Source organism: Trematomus bernacchii, unplaced genomic scaffold (genome assembly GCF_902827165.1).
Source record: "Trematomus bernacchii unplaced genomic scaffold, fTreBer1.1, whole genome shotgun sequence".
In the NCBI taxonomy this organism is placed as follows: Eukaryota; Metazoa; Chordata; class Actinopteri; order Perciformes; family Nototheniidae; genus Trematomus; species Trematomus bernacchii.
Window position 1 is genome coordinate 9,244,277 of NW_022987547.1, and position 16,722 is coordinate 9,260,998.

Sequence of the window (16,722 nt, forward strand, 5' to 3'; positions counted from 1 at the left end):
AATGGACCAATCTGTGGAGCCGTTACGTTACGTCCGCGGATTGGTCCAAATTGACCGATTCGCGGACTTCCTCACACACACACACTCAATCTTTTCTCAGCTGCAGCTCCGCCGATTTCTCCTCCCTGAGACGGCGGGACGCGGCGAGGCTGTGAGTCGGTGTGTGTTCGGGATGGTTTCGCTGTCTCGCAGACGGCCACTGGGCTCATAGGGAGGGAGGGGGGGGGAGCTCCAACAAGCCGTTTATGACAGAGAGTGAATACACATACTATACAGAGAAGCTGTATGAGAAACCAATGAGATTTTGGAAAATTGCACAATATAAATCTATTCTAGTAGACCTCAACAATGGAATTATGATCAGTAGAAATGGCCATGACATGGGACCTTTAAAACTTTGCAGCAATCTAAATAAATGCAAAACATCAAACGTTTAAGAATACTCCGGTAAATGATGAGGAGAGTTACTGTAGGTCAGTGCTCTTCATTTTGTCCTTACAATCAGCTAGTGCTCTCAGCTGGAAACCTTCACTCTGCTGCCTTTCATCACTCTGAACCCTACGGAAAACAAACAACACAAATCAGCTATAGATGAACACAAAACGCTTCATTTATAAATAAAAAGGAATCCCCCTTGTTTACAATGTAAAAACCAAAATGAGAACTTTAACATTTTACAGTAACAAAAGTTAGTCCATAAGCTAGAAATCCTGAAGTGCAGTAAATTGAAGAAGTCAAAATACTAAATGGAAGAAATCTTCGATTGGTCAAAAAATACACATTACAGAAAACATTACATGCAAATTTCAGGAAACGTCTTGTTTTACAAAAGGTTATAAAGAGAAAAATGTTGTCGTTACAGGAAAATTAACCAAAGAGGAGCTCTTTCCATCGCTGTCAGTAACACAAAACAGAGCAATACATGTACACAAAGTTAAGAACTTTATCCCCCCAACACAGTCTCGTCCAAATACCAACCAGGATTTAGCTCATGGACTACTGGCTACAAGAGCTAAATAAAGAAACAAGCATTAAAGATAAGATTAGGAATGCATATATTAACAATAGGAACTGGAAAGTCCAGAGAATGCTGTACGTATCCTTCAAAAAGCAAATAGTTAATTTTACATATTTACAAAATCATTACTTGTGGGGGGGCCTGTAAAAAATGAAAATTACATGTGTATATTTTAAGTTTTACATTACAAACAGTTGCAAAGAAATACAAAATGGAAAGAAAGATGACAAAGCTGGACGTGTCCCATATTGTTTAGTTTAGAAATGCTGATACAGGATGTTGTAAGACCATACCAAATGGCAGCATTCGAGAGCGTATGCTTCTCGTACCCGGTCCGCATTGAGCGGGCCCTGAGAGTATCTGGGGTCAGCTCATGGCCTGCAAGGAAGCTCCGCTGGCAGGTACAAACAAGGTATGTCAGAGTTAGGAGACAACATACTTCCTTTTCTGTTTCCTTGCACATCCTTAACTTTGGCATCCATTTACTGTAGTAGCAGTACTTTACCTGTTAACTTTACAGATTAAAAAAAAGAAAAAGGTGCAAAAGAGGCAGCAGAAGGCCAGCTGTTAAAATAATTCGCCACATGAGCATAGCCTCTATGTTACCACTACTGTAAAGCACTTGACGGTGCTGAGAAAAAGACATTTACAAGAGGAAATTAATAAAAACGTTACCAAACAGCAAAGTAAATAAAACTAGTTTTATTTCAAAGTAAGAGGTGCATTTGTTTCTTTACATACCTACTTGAAGGTGAGTTCCCTCTGTTAATACGGCTTGTAACTGTTGGTGTGGCCACCGCGCCGCGGCGACTTGCCATATCCACCAGACTGATCTACTAATGAGGTAAAAAATCTGACTTCAGGTGTTTTAATCATTTCAAAAGTAATGGAAAATAAATGGGAAAGGTTGACATGAAACAAAGCTCGTCAGGGAGTTTCACTTACTGCTGTAGTCACCATATCCATAATAGTTGTTGTAACCAGGGTAATCATAGCTTCCATAGCCTCCATAGCCTCCATAGCCTCCATAGCCTCCATAGCCTTGATCTCCGTAACCATAATTGCCATAATTCCCATAGCCTTGATTCCAGTAGTTGCCATAACCCTGGTTCCAATTTTGATTGGGACCTGCAATTAAACACATTTTAATGAGATCATTATCTTCTTATCAAGCAATCTTTCATCTGTTTACCTCCACTCGATATACATAGTGCTCTTTTTCATAACCAGCTAGTTAGCTCTTCTATAAAAACTCAGATCAAGTCTTTTTAATTATTTATATTATGCTATTGGGCATTTTAACCCTTTATCACAGACCAATATCAATACAATTACACTTCTCAATTACGCATTAACTAGTAAGTGCTAATCTGTACAGAACAGTGGAGTCAAATTCAACGTCACGGTTTTATGGGGTGTTATGTGTTGGAGTTTTTCCTCGAGCTGCGGCAGTGACCTATTTTGATATTTGAACGCTGATTCAAGAACTTTTAAAAGTAGAACGAAGCGCTTAAAAAAGAATGGGAAGCAGAACAAAGCCACAAGCAGTTTAAACAAATGTGGCAACCCTTAGGATTTCATCATATCATGTTTGTTTAAACGTGATCATCGTTTTCCCTGCACTTACTTTAAATGTTTTATGTGTGATGCATTTGTGTTGTATTAAAAAGTATATATATTTATTCAGGAACAACTGTTTAAAGAGTCATGTCTCTTATGTTAGTCTTGGACATAGCATAACCTCTTTGTCCTTCTACTGTGTACAGAAGATTAAAGCAAGAAATGACATGGTAATTATTGAGCTGAAGAAGCGCTAACTTTGTACCACTGTTTCTAGTCTTCATCTCATTGAACCCTCTGCAATTAAGTGAATAAATGAAGTGGGTCCTATATTTTATTTTCTTCTTCCAAAGTTTCAGAATCATTTTTATGGATTAAAAGGGTGCATTATTTGTGTGCATTATATATATATTAGGTGAATTATTTATTACATCAGAGTAGTCTCCACTCACCGCCGCCTCTTCCTCGAGACCTAGAAGAGTACCCTCCTCTGCCCCCCCAGTACTGCTGCTGCTGGTACTGCTCCTTGGACATTGCCACTTTTACTTCACACTAAATGAAGAACAATTCAGTTTTATTTTCCCAGTGATCATGTATAAGTTATAAAGTCACCATTGCATGTGCCATCGCAATAACAAGGTAATACATTTTGATGTGCCAGTGATAAAAAAAGACCTTTACCTTGCTCAGTCCAATATTGTGGTACTTCTTCTCCATGATCCCCTTAACTGGTTCCTCCTCTTTGAAGGTGATGAAGCAGAAGCCTCTCCTTTTGTTTGTTTTGTTCTCCATGGGAAGTTCAACTGACTCCAGCTGTTAACATTATCAATGAATGTACAAAATAATATATAATAATAGAAGTTAAAGGTGGGGTAGGTAATTTTGGAGAAACCAGCTCGAGTGCGCTAGAATTTGAAAATACACAGCTGGAAAAAATCTGCCACTTCCTTATAGAGCCCCTCCTCCAACACACACGAACGCGCACATGACCAATGAGGGCACGAGATAAGTTTGTGCCCAGATGGAAGGCTGACAGGCAGGTAGGCCATCCAGTTATTTTAGCCGGGCCGGCTAAAATGATTGGTCGTGCTTTTTACAGCGCTACGGCTTCCACAGATGACATTTTTTTATGTATTTATTGTCAAAGCATTTCATATATTCATTGCTATCGGGATGTTAAGAGCATTCCATGGAATATAACAAAAAGTGTTTCTGAAATAAATGACATACCCCACCTTTAAGTGTTTAATTGTGATTACAAAAATAAACAATTGGAAAAAAATTATTATGAGTTTGGCAGGAGCCCTAAACAGCCATGCCACTAGAGTGAAGTTCATAACATGGATGAAAAATATATTTAGCCAACTTAGCCAAAATATATACCTCTCCGAAGGCACTAAAGTACTCTCTGACTTTCTCTTCAGGGGTGTCGGGAGAGAGACCACCAACAAAAATCTTCTTAACAGGCTCCTTGCTCTTCATCGCCTTGGCTTTCTTGGGATCAATGACCTTTCCATTGAGTTTATGTTCTTTCTGTGTGGCAACCTTTATAGCAAAAATAATCAATTGACAAACTGGTCACATTGCAATTCAAGTTCATAAACTCCACGGTTACATATTTAGATTGCTAATTTTGTCTTTAACTCAAATTATATTCAGTTAACATTCATCTTTAACAGAGAAAAGCAGCAATACAGTACCTTGTCGACACTATCAGGTTCCTTGAAGAGGACAAAGCCAAAGCCCCTCGAGCGGCCCGTCATGGGGTCCAGTTTTAAAGTGCAGTCTACAACTTCCCCATATATGGAAAAATAATCTTTCAGGTCCTTCTTAGTGGTGTCCCAGCTGAGCCCTCCTACAAACATCTTCCTACAGACAACAGCACATTTAAAAGAAACCAAAATGCAGATTTAGAAGCAATGGAGAAGCACTCATATAATTTTCTAAAGTAAACATTTAAAAAACAAGTCCTTCATTCAAAATCTAAATTAAGAGTGGTATTGTATGAAATTAAAGTACAAAAACGGAAATGTGCAGTAACATTTTCCATGCATTTCTTCTGTAATAATTACATGTCCTCTTTTGAAACATTTGTGTAAATTTGCCATGGTTAGTGTTTGAAGTCTTGTGTTATTGCCAAATTTCAAGTGACTTGAGTCCACTTGAACCTTTGGCCACTATATTCTCATAAATTAATTCTAGTAGAACAAGAGGAGACTATGCGTTTGTATTTGTTTTTCCTGGACAGAAATGTGATGAGAAATTGGAATCTAAAACGTTACTACAGCTTTCAAATGTAGAGGAATAAAAGAACAATATTTTTCTCCTGTATGTAACGTTGGTGGAGCATGAAGTTGCATGAAATGGAAAGACTGAAAAGTACCTATAATGTGTACTTGAGTACAGTAACGCTACAGTAAATTAACTCGATGTTAGTTGGACTCCACCAAATCAGCACTTGGTGAGGTTTTAACAACACAAGTTTGTTATATTATTATGGCAACACACTGATGACATAAAATAGTAACATATTGTAATCGTGGACAGTTTTTCAATCAATATGACTAATGAGTTTTATTTGTTGACGTTACCCCTCATCCTCCTCGTTTTTACTGGCGTCAATCTTTGATCCCTCGGCCTCGCCCCCCATCAGGCCACAGTCCCCGGTTGCAGACATCGGGTCATCGCTGTTTGCCTCTCCATCCTCTTCCATTCTCATCATAGTGGTGTCATCGCTGAATTCATAATCGTCCGACATTGTTGTTTGTTATTGTTAAAGTTGTCGATGATGAACTCAGAATTCAGTCAGAATTCCCGGGAGAAGCTAAGCTAGCTGGCTTTTTGACAGCTAATGCTAAGCTAATATGATTTGTTATACTTTTGACGTAAAATAGAGGAATATATTTGGTCTATCTAAATAAATAAAAGTGTAAAATCAGTTTATATCTAGACGAAAACTGTTGTCATAAATGCAAATGTTGTTTAAATTGCTACGAAAAAGGCGTTCTTGTGAGCGTCGTTTTGTTTTCATCGCAGCCTCTTTCCGTTGGCTTCTTGTTTGCGTGTTTTTTTTTCGGCAGTACTACGCTCAGTGGCGCCCCCTCGGAGCCGCAGCATGAACTGAAAGCTCTGAACATGTGTGGCTCGTTCAGTCAAGTCAGTGTTAGCTGCGAGTTGATGGCAAAGCACAGCTGGCTAGTGGCTAACAACTAACCAGGTGGTAGCCTACGTCTGTTATCGTGTGGATAACCTTTGCTCTGCGTCACCTGTCCCGGGGTTAGAGATCCAGTGAGGAGCGCCTACTTTAACTCTGTGGTGAAGCTAATTATAAGCTAGCGTCAGCTAACAAGCTGCAGACTCTTCTGAAAAATGGCCACTATTTCAATTCCTGCATGTACTAGTGCACTCCTGCTTGATATCGAAGGGACAACAACACCAATCACATTTGTAAAGGTAAGTTATATTAGATATAATTTCTGTTTTCAGCATGGTTGGCTAATTATGCAGCGTTCACTGACGACTATTAACGGCCATGCTAACAGATGACAGCAGCTAAACCAGCTAAAGATGGACGGTGTTCGACCATTGTGGCTATTCAGCTGTTGTGTTGAATGTGACTTTTAGCTTATTTTTACCTCTGTAAAGCGTTTTTGAGCACCGGATGAAGCGCTTGATAAATCAAATGTATTATTATTATTATTGTAACTACATTTAACCATATTTTGCTTCCATTAACTATTTACTGCTAAATGTATATTCACATTAAATAAACTCGTTTCAGTATGTATTCACGACTACCTGATTAAAAACAAACCTCATGCCGCGTTCATGTTATTGGAGTAGTCGTAATTTCGAGTTTCATAAATGTTACATCGGTTAACAATACATTGATACGAATACACAATAATACTTCAAATGTAAGTCATACAATATAAAAGTAAATGATGGGACAAACAAAAGTAACACAAAACAAGCAGGGAGTCAACATTAATGAATAAATGAAATGAAGTAAAACAGTCCTACACATTTTTTTTTAACTGATGGTATGTATACATTTCCACAATAGATAGACAATAGTTTCTGTATAGGAATCCCATGAGCCACAACTTTAATCAATATATCTTTTTAAATGTACCCAAAATAATAATGATCACTTAATACATTTTAAATTAAACGTCCTCTACCATACTGACCATTTTTTTAGGGTGAAACAGTACTAACTTTTTGCCAGCAATATCTGCTTACACGATTATTCCAAAAAGCTATTGAAACCAAAACAATATTGCATTGAAGTAGAGGAAATGTTTTGTGTCTGAATTATATTATTTTTCTCCCTCTATAAAGAGCTTCTGTTACCACGCCTAATGACTCCACTTCATATTTTCAGGATATCTTATTTCCATACATCAGGGAGCATCTTGAGGAGTACCTGTCTACTCACTGGGAGGAAGACGAGTGCAAACAAGATGTTCATCTCCTAAAGAAACAGGTAACCATGTGTAAAGCTTGCTGATTTGTCTTATTATGTTTCCTACTCTTTATTTGTCTCATTGGTATTGTTTTTATGTATCTTATCTTGCACTGTAATGCACTTTGGGCTGCATCTTGCATGAAAGTTGCTAAATAAATACAGTTATTATTATTATTATTGCCTGTGGTTCCCAGACACTAAAGTCAGGTGGTAGAGATGCAGGACAGATTATTTAGCAAAATATTCTTTATAAAGGTCTTAATTTTGCTCAAATACTTGACACAGGTAATGACAACAAATAACACGGATATTTTTTCTTTACTTAAAAAAATGAAGCATGTTGTGAGGCTTTAATTCTGCCTAAATAAAGGAGCCTGGCTGTGTTTGCAGATCGAAGAGGACATGAGGCAGCACCGGTCGTGCCCCGTCCACACCGTGGACCAGACGGTGCACACAGACGAGGAGAAGGCTATTAGAGAGGTAATGGATAATGTGCTCTGGCAGATGGCGGCAGACAGGAAGTCGACAGCACTCAAACAGTTACAGGGCCACATGTGGAGGTCAGCATATTCTTCTGGGAGAATCAAAGGCGAGTAAGTACACTGATCATTTTCCTCACTTCAAAATTAATGGGTTCAAACATAGGTGACGACTTGGCAAGGTTTCCAGAAACAGAACAGGAATACTGTTTTTACCCAAACAGTTCATCAACCATAGCAGAAATAATTGTGTTAGTCGTTAATTCATTTAAAGCAAACAAGCATTTATTTATTTCAGCATGATGCATTTTTCCCTTTTCTTTATCTTGTTTACTTTCTTTATCAATGTTTGATTTATTTTTAATTCCTGAAATAAGCAAACAATGGTAAACCATGCTCAAATCCATTACAAATGTTTGATCTCTGAGATTATTTTGGAACCATATAATCGGTTTCAATGTGCTTCATAAAAAGTAATTCAATTATGGTCATATTCTGATTTTGGTCTTGGTGCAAACAGGGTCTACCAGGATGTAATTCCATCACTTAAAAGATGGAGAGAACAAGGACTAAAAGTGTACATTTACTCCTCGGGAAGCGTGGAGGCACAGAAACTTCTGTTTGGATACTCTGAGGAAGGAGACGTTTTAGATGTAAGTACTGCCTCCCGTCTCTTAAGAAGAAGAACATATTTTGTAAAGCCCATGCTGTTTGTTTTATGGATATAGTGGCTAATGAGATATTTGCCTGTTTATTTTTTCAAATGATTTCAGTTATTAGATGGTCACTTTGACACCAGTATAGGAGCTAAAGTGGAACGTAAAAGCTACGAGAGAATTGCTGAGAGGATTGGATTTCAACCAGAGGAAATCACATTCTTGACCGACGTCACTCGAGGTAAGTGTGTTAGCAAAAGTCCTTAGCATTGTAAATGTATAATGAGAGCAAGAAAGTGATACATACTAGGATGTGTTCCTCCTTCCATATAAAACTTAAATTCTGTATGGAAAACAAGCTGGAAATGACTTTCTTTGTTATTATTATTCATTGCTGAACTTGTGTTATGTGTTGGTATTATTTTCCCATAGTTTTCAGCTCGACTTTGTTTAGTGCCAATTAGCTAATGTTAACTAACTAAACGTTAGCATTTAGCCTCCTCACAAAGCTGTTATTCTTTTTAACAGCGTCCTGTGGAGGAATCTTACAAACAACAATTGTGCATAATCTTCACAGAAAGCAGAAATATTTAGCTGTAAATGATCACAGCATGCAATAAACAACCAAGTTTCATTTTGCTTAAAGGCTTAATTAACATGGGATCCATGCTTGTGTATTTGTCCTCCCAGAGGCCAAAGCAGCAGAGGAAGCGGGGGTGAACGTGGTGGTGGTGGTCAGGTCCGGGAACATGGAGCTGACGGATGACGAGCGCTCCCACTATAGCCTCGTTACATCCTTTAGCCAACTGGAAGTGACGGAACGTGTTTAACACAGAGCTAGGAGGAACGCTTTGTTTCATAATGACCTGTTCTTTCTTTTCTTTGCCCTCCCAGCCCCCTCACCTCTCTCCTTTTTGCAATGTTTTTGTTTGTTCCGCGTTGACAGTTCAAAAGGTGTAGGAGAAGCTGCTGGGACTCCCGTTAGAGGTCCCGGCCTGTAAGGAGTCAATCTACCCCGGTCTGTGAGGGTGCCTTTCAATGGAGACAGATCTGCGGAGGGTTATAGCAACATCACTCACTGGGAAGAGATCAGAAAAGCTGTAAAATGAGGCCTGCACACATGACCTTTTTAACCACGCTCGTTTGGTAAATCTCTCCAATTTTAATGACAACTTTCCAACTGTTTGTGTCGTATTTGTCACCGTTTTGTAAACATTTTCCATTGATGTGCTGTTTCCTCCCCTCTTCACATACACACGTGTTGCAGATGTATGACGTTTTATCCAGTGATTGACCCGTTAAGCGTTGTAATGTTTTAGAAAGTAGAACTACAGTGTAGATGCACTCAGCAGTGGTGCTGCTGACAGGAAGTTCTCAGTTCAAACTCTGTCTTAACTAGTCCCCTCGCAGGTGAACGCTATCTGTTTAACTGTGCCATCCTCGTAATGTTGCTGTTGGAAAGTTACCTTTTGCAAGTTGCCAAATTGATGATTTATGTGTGTGAAACATAATTGGTGTTATTCAGGAAATCTTACAAACATGCTTCCAATAAATGCCTTGTATCACACAGACGCCTCTCTCCTCTCTCAGTCTAAATGTTTGTTTGACCGTGTCTATAAATACTTGGTTTCTGTAATGGAAAAGCTTACACATTTATAACTCTTAAGGCTAGTTAAAGTGTCAAACTCCTAAAATAAGTTTATTTTTCGCTAGTGGTATTGAGTCATAAAGTCTAAGTCATTATTACATGTAGGTATATTTTTTTATTTGCCCTCTTTTAAAGCGTTAGATGAGAAGATTTATACAACTGTCTCACAGAGTGGTATCAAATTTACTTTTAACTTTTGCCACAATAGCACATTTATTTCTCAAAATAGTGAACTATTCCTTTTAATAAATTAGGAGTTGCTTTAAAGAGATGTGCAAATACCTTATTTTCTCAAATGTTTAAATCGTTCTAGATTTTAATTTAGTTTGGCTTGGTCACCATTTATGTAAACAAATATTTCCAAGGCACACCTTTATAATTATTAGGATAAATAACAACAGGTTTGAAATCATTCCAATGTATACTATAGGACAGTAACCTAAAATATCGTTTAAAACTGGAGATATTAAAAAAATATGCATAAATAAATGTTAACTAGGTAAAATAAGATATGAATGAACAACAAATATAAAATACGTTACATTTATTTGTCATTGGCTATATCCAAACAATAAAGACTACATCTCATCGGATATTAAACAGTGTATCCGACGAAGAAATATCGCTTTTCAAAAGAACGATGCAATACAACTGAGATCAGCTCAAAGAGAACTAAAGGGGAAACTTAAAGGGGACCTATCATGCAAAATGCACTTTTGTACGTCTTTTATACATGAATATGTGTCCCCGGTGTTCCAGGGAACTCACCAAGTGTCAGAAAACACAACCCTCTCTATATTCCTCCATACCCAAATCTCTAAAAAAGGGGCTGCCTTATATAGGTATGGTCCTATACTATATTATTCAAATATAGCATGATAGGTCCACTTTAAAGAAGCCAGAGAGCAACATAGTCTGAGTGTCCGAGAAGCTTTCTCAACCAAGAACTCGAAAGAACTGTGGGACTCTGTTAAAGAAATTACAAATCTGAACTCCGGCAAGAGGGAGATGCATGTTCTGGATGAGCTTAACAAAGCAAATGAACTTAACAACTTATACAAACGTTTTGATATTAATTCTGCTTCTAACATTGATGCATGTAATAACTTGTCAACCTCTTTAACCTGTGACCCAATACACAATAGAAGAATAATAATTGATGATAGTGCTGTGGCCAGGGTTTTCAAACAACTGCATACATAAGAAGGCCAGTGGGCCAGACGGTATTTCGGCACTCCTGCTGAAAACGTTTGCAGATGAGCTCACCCCTGCCTGGAGTCCATTATCCCAGCTCTCTGCTGACACGGGAAGCATCCCTCAAATATGGAAGAAAGCTGTCATCATACCAGTTGCAAAAAAACCATGCCCACATGACAACAACGACTTCAGACCAGTGGCTTTGACCTCAATAGTTATGAAGTCACTAGAACGGATTATTGTAGGGAACTGAGGTGCAACACCTCTTGGACCCCTACCAGTTTGCGTATAGCGATGGTAGAGGTACAGATGATGCTCTGACCTCTACAACTCACTTTATTTTAAAACACCTGGAAAACCCTTCAGCTTATGCTAGATTAATGTTCATGGACTTTAGCTCAGCTTTTAATACTATTCTTCCCCAAATTATGTTAAAAAAGCTCAAACAGATGGATGTGAATCCTTACTTAATCAGATGGTATCACTCCTTCCTAACTGAAAGACAGCAGCAGGTGAAAGTAAACTCGACCCTCTCTGACACACAGGTCATAAGCACAGGGGCACCACAAGGCTGCGTTAGCTCTCCTCTTCTCTTCACACTCTACACAATAGAGTGTAGGAGTCAGCACACCCACAACCACATTATAAAGCTTTCTGATGACACAGCCATACTTAGTCTACTGACTAGAGACTCAGACATTTCTATTTATAAACTTGAGATTGAAGAGGTCGTGAAGTGGTGTGAGGCGCACAACCTGGTGTTAAAGGTTAAAAAAACAAAGGAAATGATCTTTGACCCCAAGTCAGTAGGTGATCACAGCCCAGTCCTTATCAACAGGGAGGGAGTTGAGCAGGTTTCACGGTTTAAATATTTGGGGATTTACTTTGATGCTCAGTTAGGCTGGGCCCATCAGGTGGATCAGGTATGCTCAAAGATAAGCCAGCGCCTGCATTTTCTGCGTAGGCTCAGGGTTCATGGAGTGGATAAATGTATCATGTTAATGTTCTACAGGGCAGCAATTTAGTTTATTATTCGATATGGCATCACAACATGGTTGGGTAACTTGTCAGTTAAATCGGGCTGGAAAAATAATTGGCATGCTTCCACCATCCTCTCTTCAGGAGATATTTGAGGAGATGGTGATAAAACAAGGCCGTAAAATCACATGCGACCCCAAACACATGCGACCCCAAACACATCCTGTATAGAGAGTTTGAGGGCAGAAGGTATAGATTACCAGACTGGAAATTGAACAGGTATAAGTTTTCCTTTGTTCCACTGTCAATCAGGCTGCTGAACAGTCAGAAACAATTGTGATTATGCTGTATTAGGAGTTGTTGGGAGGTGAAATGTTTACAGTGTAGTATGTGCAATCGAGAAGGTTAAATAGGGAAAGTGAATTATGTGTAAATAGGTATGGACACAATAGGGATATGTGCAATTTGACGGACACTATGCATAGGTGCAATAGGGAAAGTGCAATATTTGATTTGTGTATGAATGCAGTAGGGAAGGTGCAATATTTGATTTATGTATAAATACAATAGGGAAAAGTGCAATATTTGATTATGTATGTGCAATAGGGAAAGTGCTGTACCTGTATGTTTCTTGTTTGTTTCTTTGCCATGTGATATGTGATCTCTGTTCTGTATCTATGACTGATTGACCTGAATGTTTTATGTTTATTATCTCGATGCCCAAGACAAATTTCTCCTAAGGGAGACAATAAAGCTCTATCTTATCTTAACCCCCTAGATCTAGTCTCTATTAATTCTGCTCAAAGTGCACCAGATTGAAGCATTTTACTTTAAAATGTTAAAAAAAATATTTCCGGGGGGGCAAACACCCGAACCCCCCTAGAGTCCACCCCCCAATTAAAACATGTTCATACAAAAATGAATACATTTGAAACCTTCTTTATGTATACAACCAACATGTCAATACGTTTCAGTTTTTGTAGTGTATTGGTCTTTTGTAGAGATTTTTCATTTATTCTTTATATATTCTATTGTGTATTGCTTGGAGGGGGGGGGGGGGCACCAAATCATAATCTCGCCTAGGGCACCAAAATGTCTAGGGCCGGCCCTGGGTATAACGAATTCACTAAAACATCCTTCCATATAAATACAATGATTGATAAAGCCAGCAGATTCTCTACTTCTAAAACGCTTATAGCGGAACTTGCATTCATTACGTCATGATGTGAAACTAATGGTTAAAGTAAAGTCAACAATTGGTGTAAAAACAGTTTTGTATATAGAATAAATGCATCTTAAAGTTGCTGTTCCATGCGTTTCCTGCAGTTAAACCTGCACATCTTTAAAGGAGATAATCCATCCTTACAGTTGGTCCGGCTGGTACCTGGACACTTCTAAACTGTCCGACAGGCTTTCAGGACCCCCTGAGTGTTCTGTACACATGATGTCAAAGCGGTTGTGACGAAACTCAATGCCGAAAGTGCTGAGGAAGATGAGGAAGAACATGACCAGCGCCCACTGGCACTGAGCGGCCTGCATGTGGAAGCCCTGAGCCATCAGGGAGAAATCTGTAGCAGGGAGTTAAGAGTGACACTTGTAACTGAGGGATTACAGTACATGAAAACACAACCTGGCAACATGTTAACTCTTAATTCTGCTATAAAAATCTGCATGACGTGTAATGTGGGATTATTTTTTTTAGACTTCATCCAACCCTATAGCACAGGGCTAACATTTTTCAAATAAGGAGATTGAACAGAACATTTCAATATTGCCTTTTTCTGAGTTTTTAATTGTCAATGTGGTTAAACCATTGTTTACTAAATTAAGTACATTAATACTGAGTACTATCGACAACCTCAAAGCAAGAAAGACTTTTATATAAAGATTTGACCCAATTTCCCCTTGAGATAAATAAAGTATTCTGAGTCTGATGACAGTACTTACTAGTAACGCTTTTGTGGCAGGAACTTAAAAAACGTTTGAACAGAAGTAATTTACTTTTAAATAAGATGTTAAGTTCTTTCTTAAAGTGTTAAAGGATACAGAGTATCATGCAGAGAGTGATGGATCCGGACAACAGGAAGCGGAGGATCCCGGCCTTCTTCCCTTCGTTCTTCAGGTTGGCTCTCAGGGTGATGTAGGACTGCACCCAGCAGAACAGTGTGCCCAGGCCAAACGTCATCAAGGTGCCAAAGTTGTGGATCATCTCCTCAGTGAATATCTAAAACCAAAACAGATCAATCAACTCTTATAAATATGCAAAAATATAAATGTGCCATAGGTGCACGTTACCTGGAAGTTTCCTACTAGTGTCATCCCAAAGCAGGCAAAAGAGAACGCCAACAGACTGCCAGCATTCAGACACTGACTGACCACTGTGTGTTTCAGCTGAAGGTATCTGAGGACGGCCAGAATGAAGCCTGAAATTGACAAGAATGGAACATTAAACATTTTTATAAAAATCTGTAATATATTCTTCTATCCACCATTCTTACCCACAAACGCAGCCAGGTTCATGACTTCGCTGAAGATGCAGCTGGCAGGTGGAGAGTTGCCTGCAACACTAAAAGGGTGACACATTTGTATTTGCTGTTCTTAAAAATAAGGATTAACATGAATAAATATGCTTTTATTGTGAAGAGGAAATGATGAGTCTGTACCTAATGTAGGGAGGATAGAAGGATCCATTTCTTCTCCTGAAAATAATTAAAAGTGAGATGAATCCAAAGATAAAGAGAGTAATGCTTTGCTGTATGTAATATTTTTGAATTCTTACTTGTATTTTGAACCCAGGGGTGCTATAGTCTGATGATTGACAGCAACAAAGTATCTATAAAAAAAAAGATGGCGATGAGGAGAAACTCATCTCCCATTCAAAGCTTCCAACCACAGCAAAGACACACAATCTCCACAGAGATTATATTTACAGCACACTGCAAAAACATATATGAATTGGTGAAGGAAAACGTAAGATGTGGGTTCTATTATCTTAAATTATTATCATTTGTTTAAATGTCGCTTTAAAACTGATATTTAAAGATAGTCCTATAATTAAGAGAACTTACACCACCCACAGTCCCGCAGCAGTGAAGGCAGAGTAGACTGGAGGCAGGAGAGCCCAAATACTGCAGCTCCACATCCTGTCTCTCCTGGAACACAGAGGGGGATGCTTTGTTAGTTTATTAAAAGGTATTAATTTGTTTAGAAGAATAAAATAGAAAATATTCCATTGTCAAATTGCACAAGACATTTGTAGATTCAAGACTCAAGGCTTTATTGTCGTGTGCCCAGTAGCTACAGTGTAGATATGGCAATGAAAAACTTAAGTCCCAGGCTCCTCCATCAATTCAACATGAATATATATAGGACATAAAACAAGTAAAACCAATACAAATAGTGCAATAAGTGCAAGAGAATGTTTTGAGATGTGTTGTATTTGCATGTGCAAGATATGCTATTAAAAAACATGAAAACAAACCATATCACATGCAGATGTGACACACATTTACATACAATTATAATAAAGTTATATTCAAAGAAGCCCCAGGGCTGAGTCAAGGTTAGGTAAGGTATAAAATGCTGTGTGATGAGGTGGCAGCTGGTGGGAACATTTACTTTAAAAGATATGGAGGCTCAGGCTACATGTCAACATTAGCACTACAAGTGAAAATATACACAGGCTTTATCTCACCTGTATCATAAAGTACATTAGGTACTTCTTCTAGGTATTCTATTTAATAAACTCCAAATTGAACTCAATGAGAATACAGGGAGTGAGAAGCAGAAACAAATGTGTCATTTAAGTACGAAACAGGGAATTCTTGCTCTGTAAACTAATAATAACTGTGGATGAAACTGCCATACCTGTCCGGCTGTCCGTCCTGTGGATACTCTCACCGGACTAACCCTCGGTTGTTCAGCTGCAGCAGTAAACACTGTAAAACTCTGTAAATGTATCCTCTAATTTATCTGTTTATATCTAATGTCGCTGACAAATGGTCGTACATATACTGCTAAAGGTATATGGTGTAAATGTGGAGGAATGAAGGGAAAGTGTTCTGCACGTCTTCCGGTGTGGACAATGCTCCTTCAAAATAAAAGCATGGGAGTGTTAATATTTAAAAATAAATAGATGAATGAATACAGTATCCTTATCATGGTCCTTACTTTACATATGCAGGGTTGAAATAAGTTTTATTTTGTATAACTTAAGTAACTATTATAAAAACGACTTCTCATTTAAAAGAAAGAATTATCCTCAAAGTTCAACCTTGATCAAGTCATTTTGCTTATATTATATCCTGGACCTCTACAACACCCGCCTCATCCGCAGAGCACTCAGCATCGCTGGTGACCCCACCCATCCCTCCACCTGCCTCTTCACCCTCCTGCCTTCAGGGAGGAGGTTCTGCAGCCTGAGGTCGAGCACCACCCGACTAAAGAACAGTTTTTTACACCAGGCTGTGAGGAGGCTGTGAGGAGGCTGAACTCTCTCCCCTCTCTCCCCCCTGCCCCACTGGACTATAACTCCCCACACACACTCAAGACACTTTCTTTTACGCTGCTATGGACAATCTTGCAATAAATGCACATTCTATGGACAATCTTGCACTAATGTACATTCCCAAAGATATTGATATTGAAGTGACTGTTATTTTATATATATTGATTGTTGTGTTTTTTATCTTAATGTGTGCATGTGTAAATGTGTC

General features: G+C 38.6%; 3 protein-coding genes across 7 annotated transcripts; 1 reads left to right on the forward strand and 2 right to left on the reverse strand.

Annotated features, from left to right (window-relative positions):
* Positions 1-247: 247 nt before the first annotated feature.
* LOC117476551 (heterogeneous nuclear ribonucleoprotein D0-like) lies at positions 248-5,632 on the reverse strand. 5 transcript variants are annotated; one of them, XR_004555275.1, is made up of 9 exons: positions 5,170-5,632; positions 4,279-4,447; positions 3,962-4,123; positions 3,260-3,391; positions 3,031-3,130; positions 1,964-2,146; positions 1,760-1,854; positions 1,312-1,412; positions 256-558 (listed from the first exon to the last, which is right to left on the reverse strand). XR_004555275.1 is itself a non-coding variant. In XM_034123179.1 (8 exons), exons 1-7 carry the CDS (start codon positions 5,334-5,336, stop codon positions 1,784-1,786), a joined length of 984 nt encoding a protein of 327 aa, XP_033979070.1. In that variant the 5' UTR covers positions 5,337-5,632; the 3' UTR covers positions 248-1,412; positions 1,760-1,783. The 5 variants fall into 5 exon arrangements, 4 of the variants coding, with proteins under 4 accessions (XP_033979070.1, XP_033979072.1, XP_033979071.1 ...); XM_034123179.1 differs by having other exon boundaries at positions 248-1,412; XM_034123181.1 differs by lacking the exon at positions 1,312-1,412 and having other exon boundaries at positions 257-558; positions 1,764-1,854.
* Positions 5,633-5,711: 79 nt separating this feature from the next.
* On the forward strand, positions 5,712-9,751 carry enoph1 (enolase-phosphatase 1). Its single transcript, XM_034123183.1, has 6 exons — positions 5,712-6,031; positions 6,966-7,067; positions 7,440-7,642; positions 8,049-8,181; positions 8,302-8,425; positions 8,875-9,751. Exons 1-6 carry the CDS (start codon positions 5,948-5,950, stop codon positions 9,012-9,014), a joined length of 786 nt encoding a protein of 261 aa, XP_033979074.1. The 5' UTR covers positions 5,712-5,947; the 3' UTR covers positions 9,015-9,751.
* A 3,486-nt stretch (positions 9,752-13,237) lies between these two features.
* Positions 13,238-16,063, reverse strand: tmem150c (transmembrane protein 150C). The gene is made up of 8 exons (XM_034122665.1): positions 15,875-16,063; positions 15,076-15,159; positions 14,787-14,840; positions 14,671-14,706; positions 14,506-14,573; positions 14,303-14,430; positions 14,054-14,231; positions 13,238-13,575 (listed from the first exon to the last, which is right to left on the reverse strand). The coding sequence occupies exons 2-8, from the start codon at positions 15,147-15,149 to the stop codon at positions 13,370-13,372; spliced, it is 744 nt and encodes a 247-aa protein (XP_033978556.1). The 5' UTR covers positions 15,150-15,159; positions 15,875-16,063; the 3' UTR covers positions 13,238-13,369.
* Positions 16,064-16,722: the final 659 nt, after the last annotated feature.